Source organism: Pseudophryne corroboree, chromosome 5 (genome assembly GCF_028390025.1).
Source record: "Pseudophryne corroboree isolate aPseCor3 chromosome 5, aPseCor3.hap2, whole genome shotgun sequence".
In the NCBI taxonomy this organism is placed as follows: domain Eukaryota; kingdom Metazoa; phylum Chordata; class Amphibia; order Anura; family Myobatrachidae; genus Pseudophryne; species Pseudophryne corroboree.
In genome coordinates, this window is record NC_086448.1 from 708,193,539 (window position 1) to 708,211,130 (window position 17,592).

Below are 17,592 nucleotides of genomic sequence, written 5' to 3' on the forward strand. Positions count from 1 at the left end.
AGAGCATTAGTGAGGTTGGGCCCTATTATGCTACACAGTAAGAGCTGGCTTGCAGTTAGCTCACCAATTACACCTAATACGCTTTTCCACTGACATGAAAATCCAGGGTTACTGCAAGTGAACACCGGATTTTTGTCAGTGGAATCAGCTCAACCAGCTACCAAGCAGGGTTTTTCCCAGAAAAGACCTGGGTAAGGCTCTATGTTAATAGGAAACCCAGGTCGATCCGATAAGATCAATGTTCAGTAGTGGAGATACTCAGTTGTCACAGTCTATCTCACCGCTATATTAATGTATATACTGGTTGAACAGCAGAGACACTCAGTTGTCACAGTCTATCTCCACGCTGTGTCAGTCAAGTTTACAACAAGGTATCCTTATCCCGTTTATGTGTGAGGTAGAGTGGGAGATTCATAAAAAACAGAGGCGGTGAGGGCTGGGTGCACACCAACCACTAACCAATATGTGGAGCGTTATGCTCCTTCCAGCCACAGTGTAGCTCGTCACCACTCCCCAGCATGTGGAGCGTTCAGATCTCAGCAGCTGTCAGCTGTTTTTTATTAATCTCCCACTCTACCTCACACAAGGACCCCAAGGGGGTTATTCAATTTGTCCCGAGGGTGCCGGTGATAAGTATCGCCGCTGGGGGCTATTTAATTGGCCCCGATAAGCCGGCGCGTGCCGCGGCTTATCGGGGGTTTTGCTTCACCTACCTCCGGCAGGCGAAGTAATATGCCCGATAACAGCCCCGTTTTCATCTGAAAACGGGGCTATTCCACCCGAAAACACACAGGTTTCACTGAACCTGTGTGTTTACGGATGAAAAAGCAGGTTTTACCGGCCGAGCTAATTAAATAGCCCGACCACAGCACCCGAAGAAACATCAGGGGTTTTTACTCCCGATGTCTCTTCGGGCCAAATTGAATATCCCCCTAGGAATATTTTATGCTGTAAAAAATAGAAAAAAAAAATATTGTACTATAGGTACACTTTTGTGACCCTTTCCACCCAATTAAAGATCAAATCAACATGCGTATTCTAATTGCAGATTGTTTGAAATAATGTGATAGAAAAATGACTGGTGATGCTCTATAATATGCAGGTCAGTACTGTACAACCCTCTCAAGCAGGCTACAGAACCTTGCCCTGTCTCACTGCCAAACTTTATACATATTGCGGAGCTTAAAAACTAGAAATATTTGCAAAAACTGGAAATCTGCCTCTATTTACTAAACATTTGCTTTTTCTTAGGAAGAATATTACAACACTGCTTTCCAAACAATGACATAAAGGGGTGACATTTATTTTGCTACTATGGGCTTGAACGCTGAAAACTATACAAAAATGAGGTCATCCAGCAAAGCTTTCAGAAAACAGAAAGGTCTCTTCTGGCCCCCAATGGACAGACTGCTATACAGTACTGTAACACAGGTGCTCAGTAATGCCTATCTAGTTCCACCTACATGCATGTGACTAGCACTGATCGTCATTCTGTACACTGGAATGATACTGAAGCTATATGACCAACACCATATTACTGTTTTGTCTGCAGTTAGTATGTCCCGTTCATTGCCAGAGCTAACTTTCCTCTCTATATGACTCCCCTTGGTAAATTATCTTAAGGTTTTCCTTAAGACTTTAAAACTGTATTACTTGAATTCTATTAAATGTGGCGTATCAGCTTTAATACTAACATGGAGTTTGTATGGACTCCCCATGGTTGCCTGTTCTCTCTAGGCACCACAGTTCTCCCATGGACTAAACACACATGTGTAGCTACTAAAGTGGCCTTGGCGTGTGAATAAGTTTGCCGATGGTTAGTACAATCTTAGCACCACGACAGCAGATCATAATGTGAAAGACTAATCATCTGTACAGCTCTACATAACATGTTGGTGACATAAAAATGAATTAATGGAAACAAAAGAAAAGAAGTTAAGTGACCACAATAAAGGAGGTGTTGGTTATTTATCACGCAGCGTAATGCACTTTATACACTTACCATGATACCACCATTTTGTTTTCTTTGGATTTTTGTTGCATGTTCTTACATAAAAGGAATTATCTGGAGGTCGTCTCTAAAAGTAAAGAAAAGGAAGACAAACACCACCAATTAAAAAAAGTAATTTATATTAAAAGTCATTACCAATACAGATTATAACACTCCCTGATTCATCTTTGCAAAATATTTTTAAGAAACATGACTGTGGGATACATTTCAGGAATCAGTCCTACATGAAAACAGAGAAAAGCGACACAATGGGGGTAATTCCAAGTTGATCACAGCAGGAATTTTGTTAGCAGTTGGGCAAAACCATGTGCACTGCAGGGGAGGCAGATATAACATGTGCAGAGAGAGTTATATTTGGGTGGGTTATTTTGTTTCTGTGCAGGGTAAATACTGGCTGCTTTATTTTTACACTGCAATTTAGATTGCAGATTGAACACACCACACCCAAATCTAACTCTCTCTGCACATGTTATATCTGCCTCCCCTGCAGTGCACATGGTTTTGCCCAATTTCTAACAAAGTTCCTGCTGCGATCAACTCAGAATTACCCCCAATGTGCAATGCACAGATGCAGAACATAGAAATTGATGGGTGCAATGGAAAAAGGTTGCATGGCCCATAGCGAATGGACTCAATATTCTGCAATAGTCTTCACCATGTCTTTCCTTCACATCATTCCACGCATAGGGCCTAATACAGACCTGATTGTTAGGGTGCGTTGTTTGCATCCCTGCGATCAGGTAGTCGCCGCCTACAAGGGGAGGAGGAAATTGCTGTGCATGGGTGCGATCGCATGTGTAGGAGAGCTGCACAAACAGAAGTTTGTGCAATCTCTGCACAGACCAGGACTTGCTCTTCCGGTGCGATGATCGGGGGCCGGAGCTGATGTCAGAAACACTCTCTTCAAACGCCTGGTCCCTCCTGCGTTTCTCCAGACACTCCTTAAAAACGGTCAGTTGCCACCCACAAATGGCCTCTACCTGTCAGTCACCTTGCGATCGCCCGTGCGATCGCTTTTCTCGCACCATTTCGTCGCTGCCTGGCGCTGCAGATCGACGCGCCTGCGCAGTTCAGACCTGATCGCAGGCTGCACAAAAACGCAGGCTAGCTATCAGGTCTAAATTAGGCCCATAGTGTTTCACACCATGTGGCTGATTCTCACTCAGACGGATCTCTGTGCACGGACGCAAATATAATTTTTTTGCATACATCGCATGCACAGATACAAATTTACAAATTTTAGCATACTTCCGCCCCCTTCAGAGTTCTGAGGAACTTAGCTAGATACGTTTCCACAAAATTGGGCATTTTGGGGAGTGATAATGCAAGTGCATGGTGAGTATGTTATGTAAAGTTCTGTGCGATTCTGAATTGTGCGTACAGGGAAAGGGGTAGCCGGTCTATAGATCTACACTAAAGTTCTACAGTCAATAGGTCAACCACTAATGGTAGACATGCATTAAGTCAACAGGGTCAAAAGGTCTACATGCAAAAGGTTGACACACGTACGGTCAACGAAATAGGGTTATTTGAATAAATTTTTTTCACTTTTTCATACTTTACGATCCACATGGACTACGATTGGGAATAGTAAGTGTGGCCGGAGACCCAACCCACGTGTAGAAAATGGCCGCCACAGCACTGAAGGGGTTAACGCTCATGCTGCAGCGCCTTTACAAAAGGAACACTAGGTGCTAGGCGCTCTGTTCAAATGTAGTAATGGCGTCGAGTGTTTAACAATGTAATAATATGTTATATCAGTGTGCTGTGCGCAGTTGGAGAATTATGGACTGCAGTTATAGAACTGCATGGACAAAGCACTTATGAGAAAAGTATGAGGTAATTTGTTTCCAAAAGGCCTTGACAATTGCTCTTGAGACACTTTAACATAGAAAGTCATGTGTTAATTGTCTTAGCTCCAGCAGGGGATAGGTGTCGATTAGCAGGCCTTTTGTTTTGCAAACATTTTCTTTGAGCTACAAACTAAAGGGGGGTACTCACGGGAGAGATGTGTGCTGAGCGATCTTAACACAGACCGCTCAGCACACATCTCTCACCCCGCTCAGCACAGCGCGATGTGCTGAGCGAGGGGGAAAGCCGACGGGGGGCCGCTCACTTCACACAACGGTGAAGTGAGCGACTCGCTAGATTGAGCCTGCATGCAGGCTCAATCTAGCATCGGCGATAGCGATGTGCGGGGCCGCGCATCGCTATCGCTGGAGGGCATACACACGGCAGATCCGTGCTTAAAATCTAAGCAATCTAGCAAGATTGCTTAGATTTTAAGCACGGATCTCTCCGTGTGTACCCCCCTTTAAGGGGGGTAAACATGGAGAGATCCGTGCTTAAATTCTAAGCAATAGATTGCTTAGAAATTCAGCACTGATCTCTCTGTGTATGCCTATCGCTTACTCTAGATTTGGCATGCATGCCAAATCTAGTCAGGTCGCTCACTTCACTGCTCTTTACATTTGTGAAAGAGACAGGAACACGTTAATCAAATTGTGTTTGGGACAGCACACTGGAGCAGAAAATTGCTTTATCCAATTTTTAACTCTTTTGAAATGTAACGTGTATTTATTTATATTTTGTGAGATAGCCTGACTGGTTAAAAAGACTCAGGGTGGGACTACCCCCTGTGATACCGTGTGTTGGTTTGAGATAAAAAAAAAAAAAGAAAAAAAAGAAGAGGGGCCTGCAAGCCTCAGAGGATAAACCAAGCGACTCCAAGTTCAGTCCTTTGCCAGGCTACCATACTGGATCTGGTCTAGGTCTACCAGGGTCAACTGACTCCAGAGAGGTGGTGTTGCAAGCGTGTCGATGCATATCCAGCAGCACGTTGTTCCAGGTGCCACGGTAATAAGGAGCCTGGTGGTGGCAGCATTGTACCCACCCCACTGCTCAGTGGGTGGAGTCAGTAAGAGGCGGTTACTGACGGTAGGCAGGAATCTCCTAATTGTCCAGGTCCCGTATGAGCTAAACCCATTCCATGAACGCAAGTCAGTGAGGGCTTAGGAAGCATCCAGTCACAGTAACCTGTGCCAAGCACAGCAAGACCTGAAGCTCGCGAGCCATGCAAGGGAACGTTGTACACTAATGGGGATTGTTTGTGGCAAAAAAGTGACAAATCACCCGCCATTGTGTCGACCATTTCCATGTAGACCATTTGACCCTGTCGACCTTTTCTACCATCTGCCTATGCTATGTCGACTTATGACCCTGTCGACCTAATGCATGTCTACCATTAGTGGTAGACCTTTTTAGTGTAGATCTAATAATCCACACTCAGGGAAGTGAAACCAGTTTCTCACAGATGTCTTACACCTAACATGGGGCTGGTGCAGATACTCATGCCTGTATCAGCGGTTGGTGTAGAATCAGTGAGAATCACAGCTTTCAGCTAGCACACACAGACCCTCGCATTAGCTGTACAGAATCTTGCTCTAGCATAAGGTAGTATATCTGGCATCCACGGTTGCCTGCAACTACAGCCACTTTGCGCGTGACTCCGTATCAGATCCCATGTGTCTAGGTTTGTAGATTTTCCACAATGAGTTACATAAAGTGGAGTGGTGTATAATTTCTTTTTGCTTTTTCTCACAACAAATTACAACATCAAAATATTCAAGGAAATGACTACACTCTGGCACATTCAGCACAGCTCACTTTAAGAGATTAGCCTGCTAGCTCCCAGTCACAAAAGCTAAGATTGTAGCAATGGAAAGTAGTTCGTTTTTGCAAAAATACAAGTGTCAATGGAATGCCATGATCTCATAAGAATTAACCAAAATAATGTTTTTAGTACAAAAGAGTATTTAGTATTCAAGGAATACAGGCTAAACTGCAGAGAATCTGACAGCCCAAGTGTGCTGTGTAAAACCTAGGTTACATGCTAGCGCTAGGAACGGACATTTAATCTTCATGCAAATAAAATATACTGCTATGTATTTAGACGCTTCTCTTACCGTAAATTGGAGTCATGCAGGCCCTTTTCCAACCACCACCTCCTATTCTCTAAGAAGAACTAGCATATAAAATGCTGAAAGCACTCCATGCTTACATTACCAGTGTTCTCCCCACGCTCTAAATTCTGGGCGGTACGCCCGGCAAGCATCAGCTTAGCGCCCGGCAGCCAGGACACCCTGACGCCCAGCAGCTCCTACCGCCGCTATGTCTGTCCCCGCGGCTCGCTCCACAGCCCAAGTAATGTGGGCATCCCCTGTCGTTCGCCCGGCACCCTCTCCAAAGTTAACAGGTTTCCGGAGGAGAGGGATGCTGGACGGAGCTTCGGATGTGACTGAAGACGATATCACATCCGGAGCTCCGTCCAGCATCCCTCTCTGCCAGAAACATTTTAACTTTGGAGAGGGTGCCGGGCGAACGACAGCGCTAAGCGCTCCATCCGGCATCCAGGGACGCGCACACTGTGACGTTGACGGAGGGCAGAGATCCCTCCCGCTACTTAAAAGGAAGAGGCGCGCTGTCTGGGCGAGAACACACACCTGATCATATTGAAGAGGTGAAGAGGGTGGACATCCAGCGTCCGCTCTCTGTTCCTTATCACTGTGCTGTATAAAAACAATTTTGTGGAGCTAGCAAGTGGGGGCAAAGACTTGAAGTATCGGAGTATCTCTTTGTGGGGGCAGTGTTCTGAAAAGCTGTTTAAAAAACATTTGTGCCAGCAAGTGCCAGTATCTGAAAAGCCAATTAAACAATTTAATTGGGTGTAGTATGGCTTACAGACGCCGGGATCCCGGCGGGGAGGGGCGAGTGCAGCAAGCTCCTAGCGGGCTCGGTGGCCGCGGGTTCTATTCCCACTGGACACCCACGAGTGGAAATAGTCCCTGTTGGTCGGCATGCCGACCATCGGGATAGTGAGGGGTCGGGATGCTGGAGGAGGTCATGTGACTGTCGGTCTCCCGACCGCCGGTCACATGAATACCACCCCTTTATTTTTCTGAGAGCAGTTTGTGGGCAGTCAATATTCTGAAAAGCTGTTTAAAAAACAATTGTGCCAGCAAGTCTGGGCAGTATCTGTAAGCGGTTTGAAAATTAATTGTGGTGCCAGCAAGTGTGGACAGTATTTAGGAGCTCTTTGAAAAACAATTGTGTTGCCAACACCAAGTGAGGACAGTATTTGGGAGCTGTTAAAAAAGGTGTGTGTGTCTAGTCACCTGGTTCCCATAATGAGTAAAAATGTAAATCAGAAAACAAAAATCTTGAAATAAAAAAAAAAAAGAAAAGAAAATATAAACACAATAGCAGAAGAGATTTCCAACAAGGACACTGCAGACGAGGCAGGTCTATCTTCTGAATCACAGTCTGTTTCACATCAAGAATGTTACTCTAAACATCGTACATCTGGAGTAAACAGTGACTTCTTTACAACATTTCAGCGGTTGTTAGTAAAAGATAATGGAATGATGTGTTCCACTTGTATAAAATATGGAAAGAGACCAGCCGCAAATAAGGAAGTGACTTTGGTGACTATTCCTTGCAAAAGAGTGATTCGTGATCAAATATACTCCAGAAACATGTTTTTGAAGAAACTGGGATAGGAGAAATTGAACGATCCATTTCAGTTTTGGAAACTTTAAGAACGATGTATTGGTTGGCAAAAAATGAACTACCACATACTACATTGTATGTAAATCTACTTGAGCACTGTAATGGGTTGTACATACTTATGCCACCTTGATACTAGAAAAAAACGAGTTTTATGATAAGAACTTACCTTTGTTAAAACTCTTTCTGCGAGGTACACTGGGCTCCACAAGGAATGGACAATGGGCTGTAGAGTAGGATCTTGATCCAAGGCACCAACAGGCTCAAAACTTTGACTGTTCCCAGAATGCATAGCGCCTCCTCCTATATCACCCCGCCTCCCTGCACAGGATCTCAGTTTTTAGTTAACCAGTCCAATGCAGTAGCAGGAAAAGAGACGACAACAGTTAGTATCCACAACACCGCATTCTCACGACAGGAGACGTGTCAGCGGCTAATGCCATACCAACCCAAAGAAGCTAAGTGCGTCAGGGTGGGCGCCTTGTGGAGCCCAGTGTACCTCGCAGAAAGAGTTTTAACAAAGGTAAGTTCTTACCATAAAACTTGTTTTCTGCTGCGGAGTACACTGGACTCCACAAGGAATGGACAATAGGGATGTCCTAAAGCAGTTCCTTATGGGAGGGGACGCACTGTAGCGGGCACAAGAACCCGGCGTCCAAAGGAAGCATCCTGGGAAGCGGCAGTATCGAAGGCATAGAACCTTATGAACGTGTTCACTGAGGACCACGTAGCCGCCTTGCACAATTGTTCAAGGGTCGCACCACGTTGGGCCGCCCAAGAAGGTCCAACAGACCGAGTAGAATGGGCTTTAATGTGATCAGGAGCAGAGAGACCAGCCTTCACATAAGCATGTGCAATCACCATTCTAATCCATCTGGCCAGAGTATGCTTGTGAGCAGGCCAGCCCCGTTTGTGAAATCCAAACAGCACAAAGAGAATCAGATTTCCTAATAGAAGCAGATCTCTTCACATAGATACGGAGAGCCCGTACCACATCCAAAGACCTCTCTTTGGAAGACAGATCAAGAGAAACAAGTGCCGAAACCACAATCTCCTGGTTGAGGTGGAACGAAGAAACCACCTTAGGTAAGTATCCGGGACGAGTCGTAAGAACCGCCCGGTCACGGTGAAATATCAGATATGGGGAACTACAGGACAAGGCACCCAAATCCGACACTCTTCTAGCTGTGGAAATAGCCAGCAGAAACACCACCTTAAGGGAAAGCCACTTAAGATCAGCAGAACCAAGAGGTTCAAACGGAGACTCTTGTAACGCCTCCAAAACCACGGCAAGTCCCAAGGAGCCACAGGTGGGACATAGGGAGGTTGGATACGCAACACACCCTGAGTAAAGGTATGCACATCAGGTAAGGTCGCAATTTTTTTCTGAAACCACACCGACAAGGCAGATATTTGAACCTTGAGGGAGGCCAGACGCAGGCCTAAGTCCAGGCCCTGCTGAAGAAAAGCCAACAAATTGGCTATACTAAACTTGGAAGCGTCATAATCGTTAGATGCGCACCAAACAAAGTAAGAATGCCAGACCCTATAGTATATCCGAGCCGAAGCCGGTTTCCGAGCCTGCAACATAGTTTGAATGACCGCCTCAGAAAACCCTTTAAGCCCTTAAGACGGAAGCTTCAAGAGCCACGGCTTCAAAGACAGCCGGGTTAGGTCCTGGTAGACACAGGGGCCCTGAACGAGGTCTGGGAGTTGTGGATGTAGAATTGGACGCTCGGACGATAGGCCTTGCAGGTCTGAGAACCAGTGCCGTCTGGGCCACGCTGGAGCTATGAGAAGTAGAATTCGTTTATCTTGCTTGAACTTCCGAATTACCCTGGGCAGGAGTGACACCGGAGGGAATACGTACGGCAGCCGAAACCTCCACGGCACCGCCAGCGCATCCACGAATGCTGCTTGAGGATCCATTGTCCTTGTTCCGAAGACCGGAACCTTGTGATTGTGTCGAGACGCCATCAGATCTACGTCTGGAAGGCCCCACTTTTCCACTAGGAGTTGAAACACTTCTGGATGGAGGACCCACTCGCCGGCATGTACGTCCTGACGACTGAGAAAGTCCGCTTCCCAATTCAGGACTCCCGGAATGAATGTTGCCCAATGTAGAATCCGTGAGACTTCCTTCATTGCCAAACGGCTTCGAGTGCCGCCTTGATGATTTATGTAAGCCACTGTGGTGGCGTTGTCCGACTGTACTTGAACAGGACGGTTCTGAATTAAATGCTGGGCCAGGTTCAATGCACTGAAGACTGTCCGCAATTCCAGAATGTTGATTTAGAGGAGGGACTCCTCCTTGGTCCACCGACCCTGAAGGGAGTGTTGCTCCAGCACCGCGCCCCAACTCTTAGACTGGCATCCATCGTCAACCGGACCCAGTTGGATATCCAGAAGGGAAGGCCCCTTCACAATTGTTGGTCCTTGAGCCACCAGAGCAGCGACAGACGAACCTCCGGAGTTAATGAGATCATGTGAGACCTGATCCGGTGAGGCAGGCCGTCCCACTTGGCTAGTATTAGCCTCTGGAGGGGGCGAGAATGGAATTGAGCATACTCCACCATGTCGAATGCTGAGACCATGAGGCCCAGCACCTGCATCGCCTAATGTATCGACACTTGCGGACGAGAAAGGAAGCAACAAATCCTGTCCTGAAGCTTCAGGACTTTCTCCTGAGACAAGAACAACCTCTGGTTGTGGGTGTGTAAATAGCGCTCCCAGGTGCACCATGCTCTGAGCAGGTACCAGGGAGGATTTCTTCCAGTTGATGAGCCACCCGTGGGCTTGTAGAAACCGGACCGTCATATCCAGATGACTTAGGAGAAGTGCTGTGGAATTTGCCAGGATTAACAAGTCGTCCAGATACGGCAGTATCCTGACCCCTTGACGGCGGAGTACCACCGTCATCATCACCGCCATGACTTTGTTGAAGACTCGCGGAGCCGTAGTTAAACCAAAAGGTAACGCCCGAAACTGGTAATGGAGGTTGCCAATTGCAAACCTCCGGTATTGCTGATGTGACGCTGCTATAGTAATATGCAGGTAAGCATCCTGTATATCCAGGGAGACCATGTAGTCCCCAGGTTCCAAGGCCAGAACTATAGAGTGAAGGGTTTCCATACGGAACTTGAAAACCTTCACAAACCTGTTCAATGCCTTGAGGTTGAGAATGGGCCGGGAGGACCCATTTGGTTTCGGGACTAGAAACAGCGGAGAATAGTACCCTCAGCCCCTCTGCGCAAGAGGCACCTGTACTACGACTCCTGTATCCAGGAGGGTCTGTACCACCGAATGCAGAGTGTTTGCCTTTGTCTGGTCCAACGGGACGTCTGTCCGGCAAAATCGATGAGGGGATCGGTTTTTGAAGGCTATGGCGTAACCTCGAGTGACGACTTCCCGTACCCAGGCATCTGAAGTGGTCTTCAACCATTCCTGGGTATTCCCTAGAAGCCGGCCCCCCCACCCTGGGATCCCCCAGGGGGAGGCCCGCCCCGTCATGCGGCAGGCTTATCGGTCTTGGAAGCTGGCTGACGGGCCGCCCAGGCTCTTTTGGGCTTTGGCTTACCAGGTTTGGAAGTGCGGGTCTGCTTGTTGTACGCCTGACCTTTTGCTTTACCTGAAGGACAAAAGGGGCGAATGGAAGTACCTTTAGCCTTTGACACAGAAGGAGTGGTACTCTGCAGACAGGCAGTTTTAACAGTAGCCAAGTCAGCCACTATCTTATTTAAGTCCTCCCCAAACAGAATATCTCCCTTGAAAGGGAGTACCTCCAGGGATTTTCTAGAGTCCAGATCCACAGACCAGGATCTCAGCCACAACATCCGGCAAGCCAGGAATGACGTAGTAGAGGCCTTGGCTGCTAGGATACCGGCATCAGAAGCCGCCTCTTTAATATAGCGAGAAGCTGTGACAATGTATGATAAGCATTGTCTAGCATGGTCAGAAGAGATTTCAGCTTCTAACTCCAAGGCCCATGCTTCAATAGCCTCTGCAGCCCATGTTGCTGCAATAGTGGGCCTTTGTGCAGCACCCGTAAGGGTGTTAATCGCTTTCAGACAACCCTCCACACGTTTATCCATAGGCTCTTTTAGAGACGCGACGGTAGTGACAGGTAGAGCTGAGGAAACCACCATCCTAGCCACATGTAAGTCTACTGGAGGAGGAGTTTCCCAATTTTTAGACAGCTCTGGCGCGAGGGGATAGCGAGCCAGCATCTTCTTTTGAGGAACAAACTTCTTACCCGGGTTTTCCCAGGGTTCCTGACGTATATCCACTAGGTGGTCAGAGAGAGGTAAAACTTGTGTAACCACCTTCTGACGCTTGAACCTATCTGGTTTCTTAGGAGGGACGGATGGCTCGGGATCATCCGTAATCTGCAAAATCTACTTAACAGCCTCCAAAAGATCAGGAAAATCCACATGTGAACCACGCTCCCCATCAGCAGTATCTGTGTCAGAATCTTTGGGGTCAGTGTAAGTGCCGTCTTCATCAGACGAGGTGTCAGTGACAGCAGTGGATTGTGAGGAGATAAGAGCTCGCTTAGAGGACGCCTTGGGCTTGGGAGAGGGAGGGTCACACTTTTTATTAGTCAGGGATTGGTTCAACTAATTCAATTGAGCAGATAAATCGGCTGCCCACAGCGGGTTAGCTGCAGGGACCACATACGGTTGTACCAGCATAGGGGGTCCCATAGGGGGTGTTAGTTTATTAACTAGCGTATGTAAAAGCGTGGAAAAAGTGGCCCATGGTGGGTCATTATGTACCTCCGTTGCCACAGTCCCACTGGGGGGCAAGGAGCCCCCAGAACCAGAGCCCACAGCTGCTATATTCTCCTCATAGGGATCTGTGGCTTCAGCAACACCGGCAGTGTGTTCAGCCCCAGAACCGTTACCCTCAGAAGCAGACATGATATAACTTGCAGTATCAGGTAACACAGTACAATTGGCAGCAGCACAATACCTCTTACCCAAACCCCTGCGTAGTGTAGTCAGCACTATATGGTGACTAAAATCACAGAGAAAAATACGTATTAAAGTATATCTTTGTGAAAATCTTATATAAATATAAAACCTGACGCACCAAGCCCCCTCAGGTTATAGAATATAGGGATAGCAAGTTGAGTGAAAGACAGGAAATGGACACCACTCAGCTAGCACACACAGATAGTCACAGTTTGTACAATGCAGATGTTATTACTAACAATAATACTGCACTGGACTAGCTTATATATATAGCTATGTAGTCAATAGATATAACACTGCACAATAAGAACTGGATGTATATCACAGGGTAATTGTACTAGAAAACCCTGACTAAATGCACTCTTTCTTAACTAACACTGTCTAAAAGGCAGGTATAATACTTAAGTGTCATGTAAAGTCACAGCACTGACAACTAGGCGGCTTTACACAGGAGGATTTGCCCAAGCAGTCCCAGGAACAGTGAAGCTGAGAGAAATGGCACCTAGACACTGACAGGGAGTGAGGGAGAGACAGATATGCAGCTCCAGGGCGGGAAGATTTGCGGGAAATGGCGCCCTGGGGCTGCAGGTCTAAGCCTTATCCCCCTGCTGGCAAAACCACCGGGTACTGTAGGCTCTTATTAAACTGGTTTAGAGAGAAAACCTGACCTGTGCCCATGCCCTGGTGATCTAGTAGGATCGCCTGTACTGCCACAGTGTCCACCGCCAGCGCGCGCGGTCCGCCTCCCACTGACCGCGCCGGATCACGATAAAGTACGGGTCCCGCAAGCGGGACCCACTCACCACCTCCCGAAGCGCGGCCACGCGATCCCGGAGAGCCCCCATCGTGTGTGCCTGACCATGAGGAAAACCGGAGCCTCCTGCTGTAGTTACCCGACAACCAGGGCTCGGGAGTGTACAGCGCCGCTGGGGAGAGCTGGAGCTGCAGCAGTGAATGTCTCTGACATTTACACACCGCTGCTGCCCTTGTAGTCTTCACTTTTTCTTCAAAAAAGCTCTTCTTAGGGCTGCCTGGAGCAGCCCCTCTGTTATGTGCCTGCTATCTGCGGCACCAACTACAAAACTGAGCTCCTGTGCAGGGAGGCGGGGTTATAGAGGAGGCGGCGCTGTGCATTCTGGGAACAGTCAAAGCTTTTCAGCCTGTTGGTGCCTCGGATCAAGATCCTACTCTACACCCCTATGTCTATCCTTGTGGAGCCCAGTGTACCCCGCAGCAGAAATATTATTGTGAAGGTCCCTACCCGGCTACTTCTTGATGCCACCCGGCTGGAAACATTTTCTGGGGAGAACACTGCATTACTGAAGTGCATGGGAAGATTTATCCTGTCACACAGTAGAGCTTATAGTCAGGAAATGATGCGTTACTTCAGCATGGCGGGATACGAGCACTTTAGGTATAAAAAGCCCTAGCATTCAAAGTGCCCCAGTGATACCACCCATTAGGAGATACTGCACAATTGACACATACATATGTGTCCTCATACACTGTTACAACAGTCGCACTAAACAGCCCTTCTCAGAGCACATGCTCCCGTGCGACACAGCTTGTACCAAGTATCATTTTACAGTCTTTTTCACTTGAATGTGCGTCTTCATCGCAAAGGGATGTGACAAAACCACTTCACCAATGCATCTGCATTACATCTGCCTATGAAGCCTGCTGGGCAGTGGGTGCCTCTCCTAGAGAGAAATGTGTTAGGTGGACTACAAAGGTGAGTAAGGTTAGGACTTTTATCTTGAGCCAGCTCCCTGATAACCATGTAATGTTAGGTGAGCAGAGTACATGTGTAAATGCGTGCCTGTATAATTCATTGCAATGTCAAGTATACAGCCAACAAACATTTTTATGTTAATGAGGTCATTTTTAAGAGGCAGTCCCTGTATCCTATAGACAAACAATGTTTCTTTTAGGTCCGTGTTAAGGTCCATACGCACTAGACGACCGTTCATATCGCTCAGTGACGTCACGCAGCGGCCAGCCGTACAAGCAGCTCCTGGAAGACAGTTCAGATCAAGCATGCATGCACTGCCGAGAGCAATGATCGTTGCCGACCCGCGGGGCCGCGAATCGATCGTCGCTGGCAGCATACACACTTGCCGAGAAAACGAGCGACGTCGCTCAGGAAGGGGGAAAATGAGCGATGTCGATCATTTTCTCGCCAAGTGTGTATGCACCTTTACTCTCACACTACTCCCTACACAGGTGTTAATTAGAACAGGTATGGCCAATGAGGAGACGTTAATGGATATGGTATAACACAGTAGTTCCCAGACTGTCTTTACTCATGACGCCCCAGAGGATCAGCATTTTATTCTCTGCACCCCTAAAGCTGACCATACACCTAAAGATTTATCTGATCTGACTGGTTGGAATAAAAATCTGGTAATGGATGGGAGCAAAAGACAATTGACCATTTGCTCCCAAACGCTAAAAAACAGACAAAATGGTCAATTGTCATTTGCTCCCATCCATTACCAGATTTTCATTCCAACCAGCCAGATCAGTATGGCCAGCTTAAATTAATAGTTTCTTATCGAGAAATTCAGCAAAAATGATTACATTAAAAAAAATAATGCTTACCTGTCAGCCTTAGGTGTAGTTATGTGGTGGGGCTGTTATTGTTCGGTTTACATGGTGGTGGACAGAACTGTGCTTGTCCACACAGTTTATGACAGACACCAGCACTGAATTTGGCTATCACAATGACCGTAAATAATTTGATTTGGTCCTGGACCACCAAACTGTGGCACCTCTGTGCACCTCAATATGGAAACTACTGGCGTAAGCAGTACATTGTGCCTGCTAATACTATTATCTCATTGATAAGAGTTATAAATGCCAGAGGGAGAACAGCTATTACTGCAATTGCTATGACTACTGTACCTGCTGGTTATTATTCGAGCTCCAGATGCTCAGAGAGGTGAAGACAATTTCAAGCCTTTCTTTTTAATATATCTTTTTATTCAAGAAATGTTCAATATTAAGGCCCCCATACACCTAAGCACCGTTTCCCCAACCCGACTGGAACCAAAGATAGGTGATCAATCGGGTAATCGGGGTAATTCTTAATTTTAAAAACCCCAAATTTGGTGATACCGACCAATTTTGGTTGGATTCGGGAAATTTAGATTTTTAAACCCATTTATTATTGCGACAATATGTTACTAATGTATAGGGACCTTTAGAAGTAGAGGGGTCAAGAAAAGAGGAGAATGGAACCGGGAACATGTGCAAATAAAAGTACAATGAAAAAAAACCAAGGGAGAATTCAATCAGCTGTGATAAGGAGTTAACTTAACGCATATACCACTTGAAAATGTCATGTATTGTCTGTATGCGCGCTCCCATTTTTTGCACACTCCAATTAGAAACGTGCGACAAACGGAATTCGTCCAATAATTCTTGACAGCAAAACCGGAAAATCTGCCAGTGCCCCCAAAATAGGAAACTTAATATAGGATAGCAGCATAAAAGTCAATTAGCGGCCATAATAAAAGCATCTAGGGTTCTTAAAATGTGTTAAATGGCTGTTACATGCATTATTCTAAAACAGTGAAAAAAATTAGAGAAAGTTAGTATTTTTCAGCAAAATAAGTGACCTCATAAAATTAGGGGTGCATAAAAATGCTTATTAGTAGATCTGTGTCATTTTAGGGGACTTTAAAAAAAAAACTTAAAAAGACACCTGTAACGCCCACCAGCAAGCATAAGAACACTTTTCCAATTCATGCAGCACCCCAATATACCTGTCCCACAACTTTAAACCCATTTTCCTGCACTTTGCATTTTTTCACCACAAAAATGACATGTAAGCGGACCAGGGTGACCATACTGTACATCCGAAAATCCCAATAACTGCCTGTCAACAATACTGGTAATAAGCTCCAATTGGTGCATAAACCACCGACTCCTTAATTGAGGAGCAGGTGGATGGGGATAAGGATTTCCAGTTTAGCACAATGCGTCTCCTTGTAGATGCCATATCAATTATTGAGTGGGTTTGGAGATCCCTGGTATTTCAGGCATTTTTGCCCCATTAAGTTAAGCACCTTACATTTTATTCTATGGTGAAAGGCTATTTGGCATTTTGATTATATTAATATTTCAGGTTTTGCATACTGTACATGTGTCTATATTGTGTGAGCTTTCAGAAACGTAAGTACATGTTTTGGTGTCACAGATGACCGGAGATCACAAAATATCTCCTCTGAGACCATAGGAATTTGATACCTACCGGTAATTCCTTTGCTCCTAGTCCGTAGTGGATACTGGGGTCTTGTACTTCAGAACCATGGGGTATAGATCAGGTTCACTGGAGCCTGGCACTTTAAAACCTTTAGTGTGTGTATGTGTGTACTGGCTCCTCCCCTCTATGCCCCTCCTTCCAGACTTAGTCTAGGAAAACTGTGCCCGAGGAGACGGACATAATATGAGAGAAGAACAAGACAACAACGGTGAGGCAACAAGCCAACACACAACTATGAACGTAAGGAAGGCGCTAACAGAGGGTAGCAACACCAACCTATCTCGGATAGCAAGGCTATCCCAACAACATAACGGGACCTAAGTTCTGCCCTGTCCTCATGAAAAATCAAACATGGGCTCTTACAGGATAACGCCCCTAATTCAGAGACAAGCCTGGCAGACGCCAATGCCAATAACCTCACTGTCTTCCAGGTGAGAAATTTTAACTGACCCTCTGTAAGGGTTCAAACCAATCCGACCGGAGAAAGGACAGAACCACACTGAGGTCCCACGGAGCCGTTGGAGGTACAAAGGACGGTTGCATATGAAGAACTCTCTTTAAGAAAGTCTGTACTTCTGGTAACCCGGCAAGCGGTTTCTGGAAGAAAATAGAATTGGCAGAAACCTGAACCTTGATGGAGCCTAAACGTAAGCCTATATCCACTCCAGCTTGCAGGAAAAATAGAAAACAACCAATTCTTAATTCCACAGGAGAGACCTTTCTACTTTCACACGAGGAAACATACTTTTTCCAGACACGATAATGTTTTGACGTAA

The 17,592-nt window shown here is 46.3% G+C and overlaps 1 protein-coding gene across 2 annotated transcripts in view; it reads right to left on the reverse strand.

Moving 5' to 3' along the window:
* The window catches only part of UBE2W (ubiquitin conjugating enzyme E2 W), a 156,145-nt gene that overhangs the window by 16,487 nt on the left and 122,066 nt on the right, over window positions 1–17,592 (reverse strand). For both annotated transcript variants that reach the window (XM_063923935.1, XM_063923936.1), the window contains exon 5: window positions 2,003–2,078. In XM_063923935.1, the coding sequence (XP_063780005.1) occupies window positions 2,003–2,078 (76 nt within the window). The remainder of the gene's footprint in view (window positions 1–2,002; window positions 2,079–17,592) is intronic.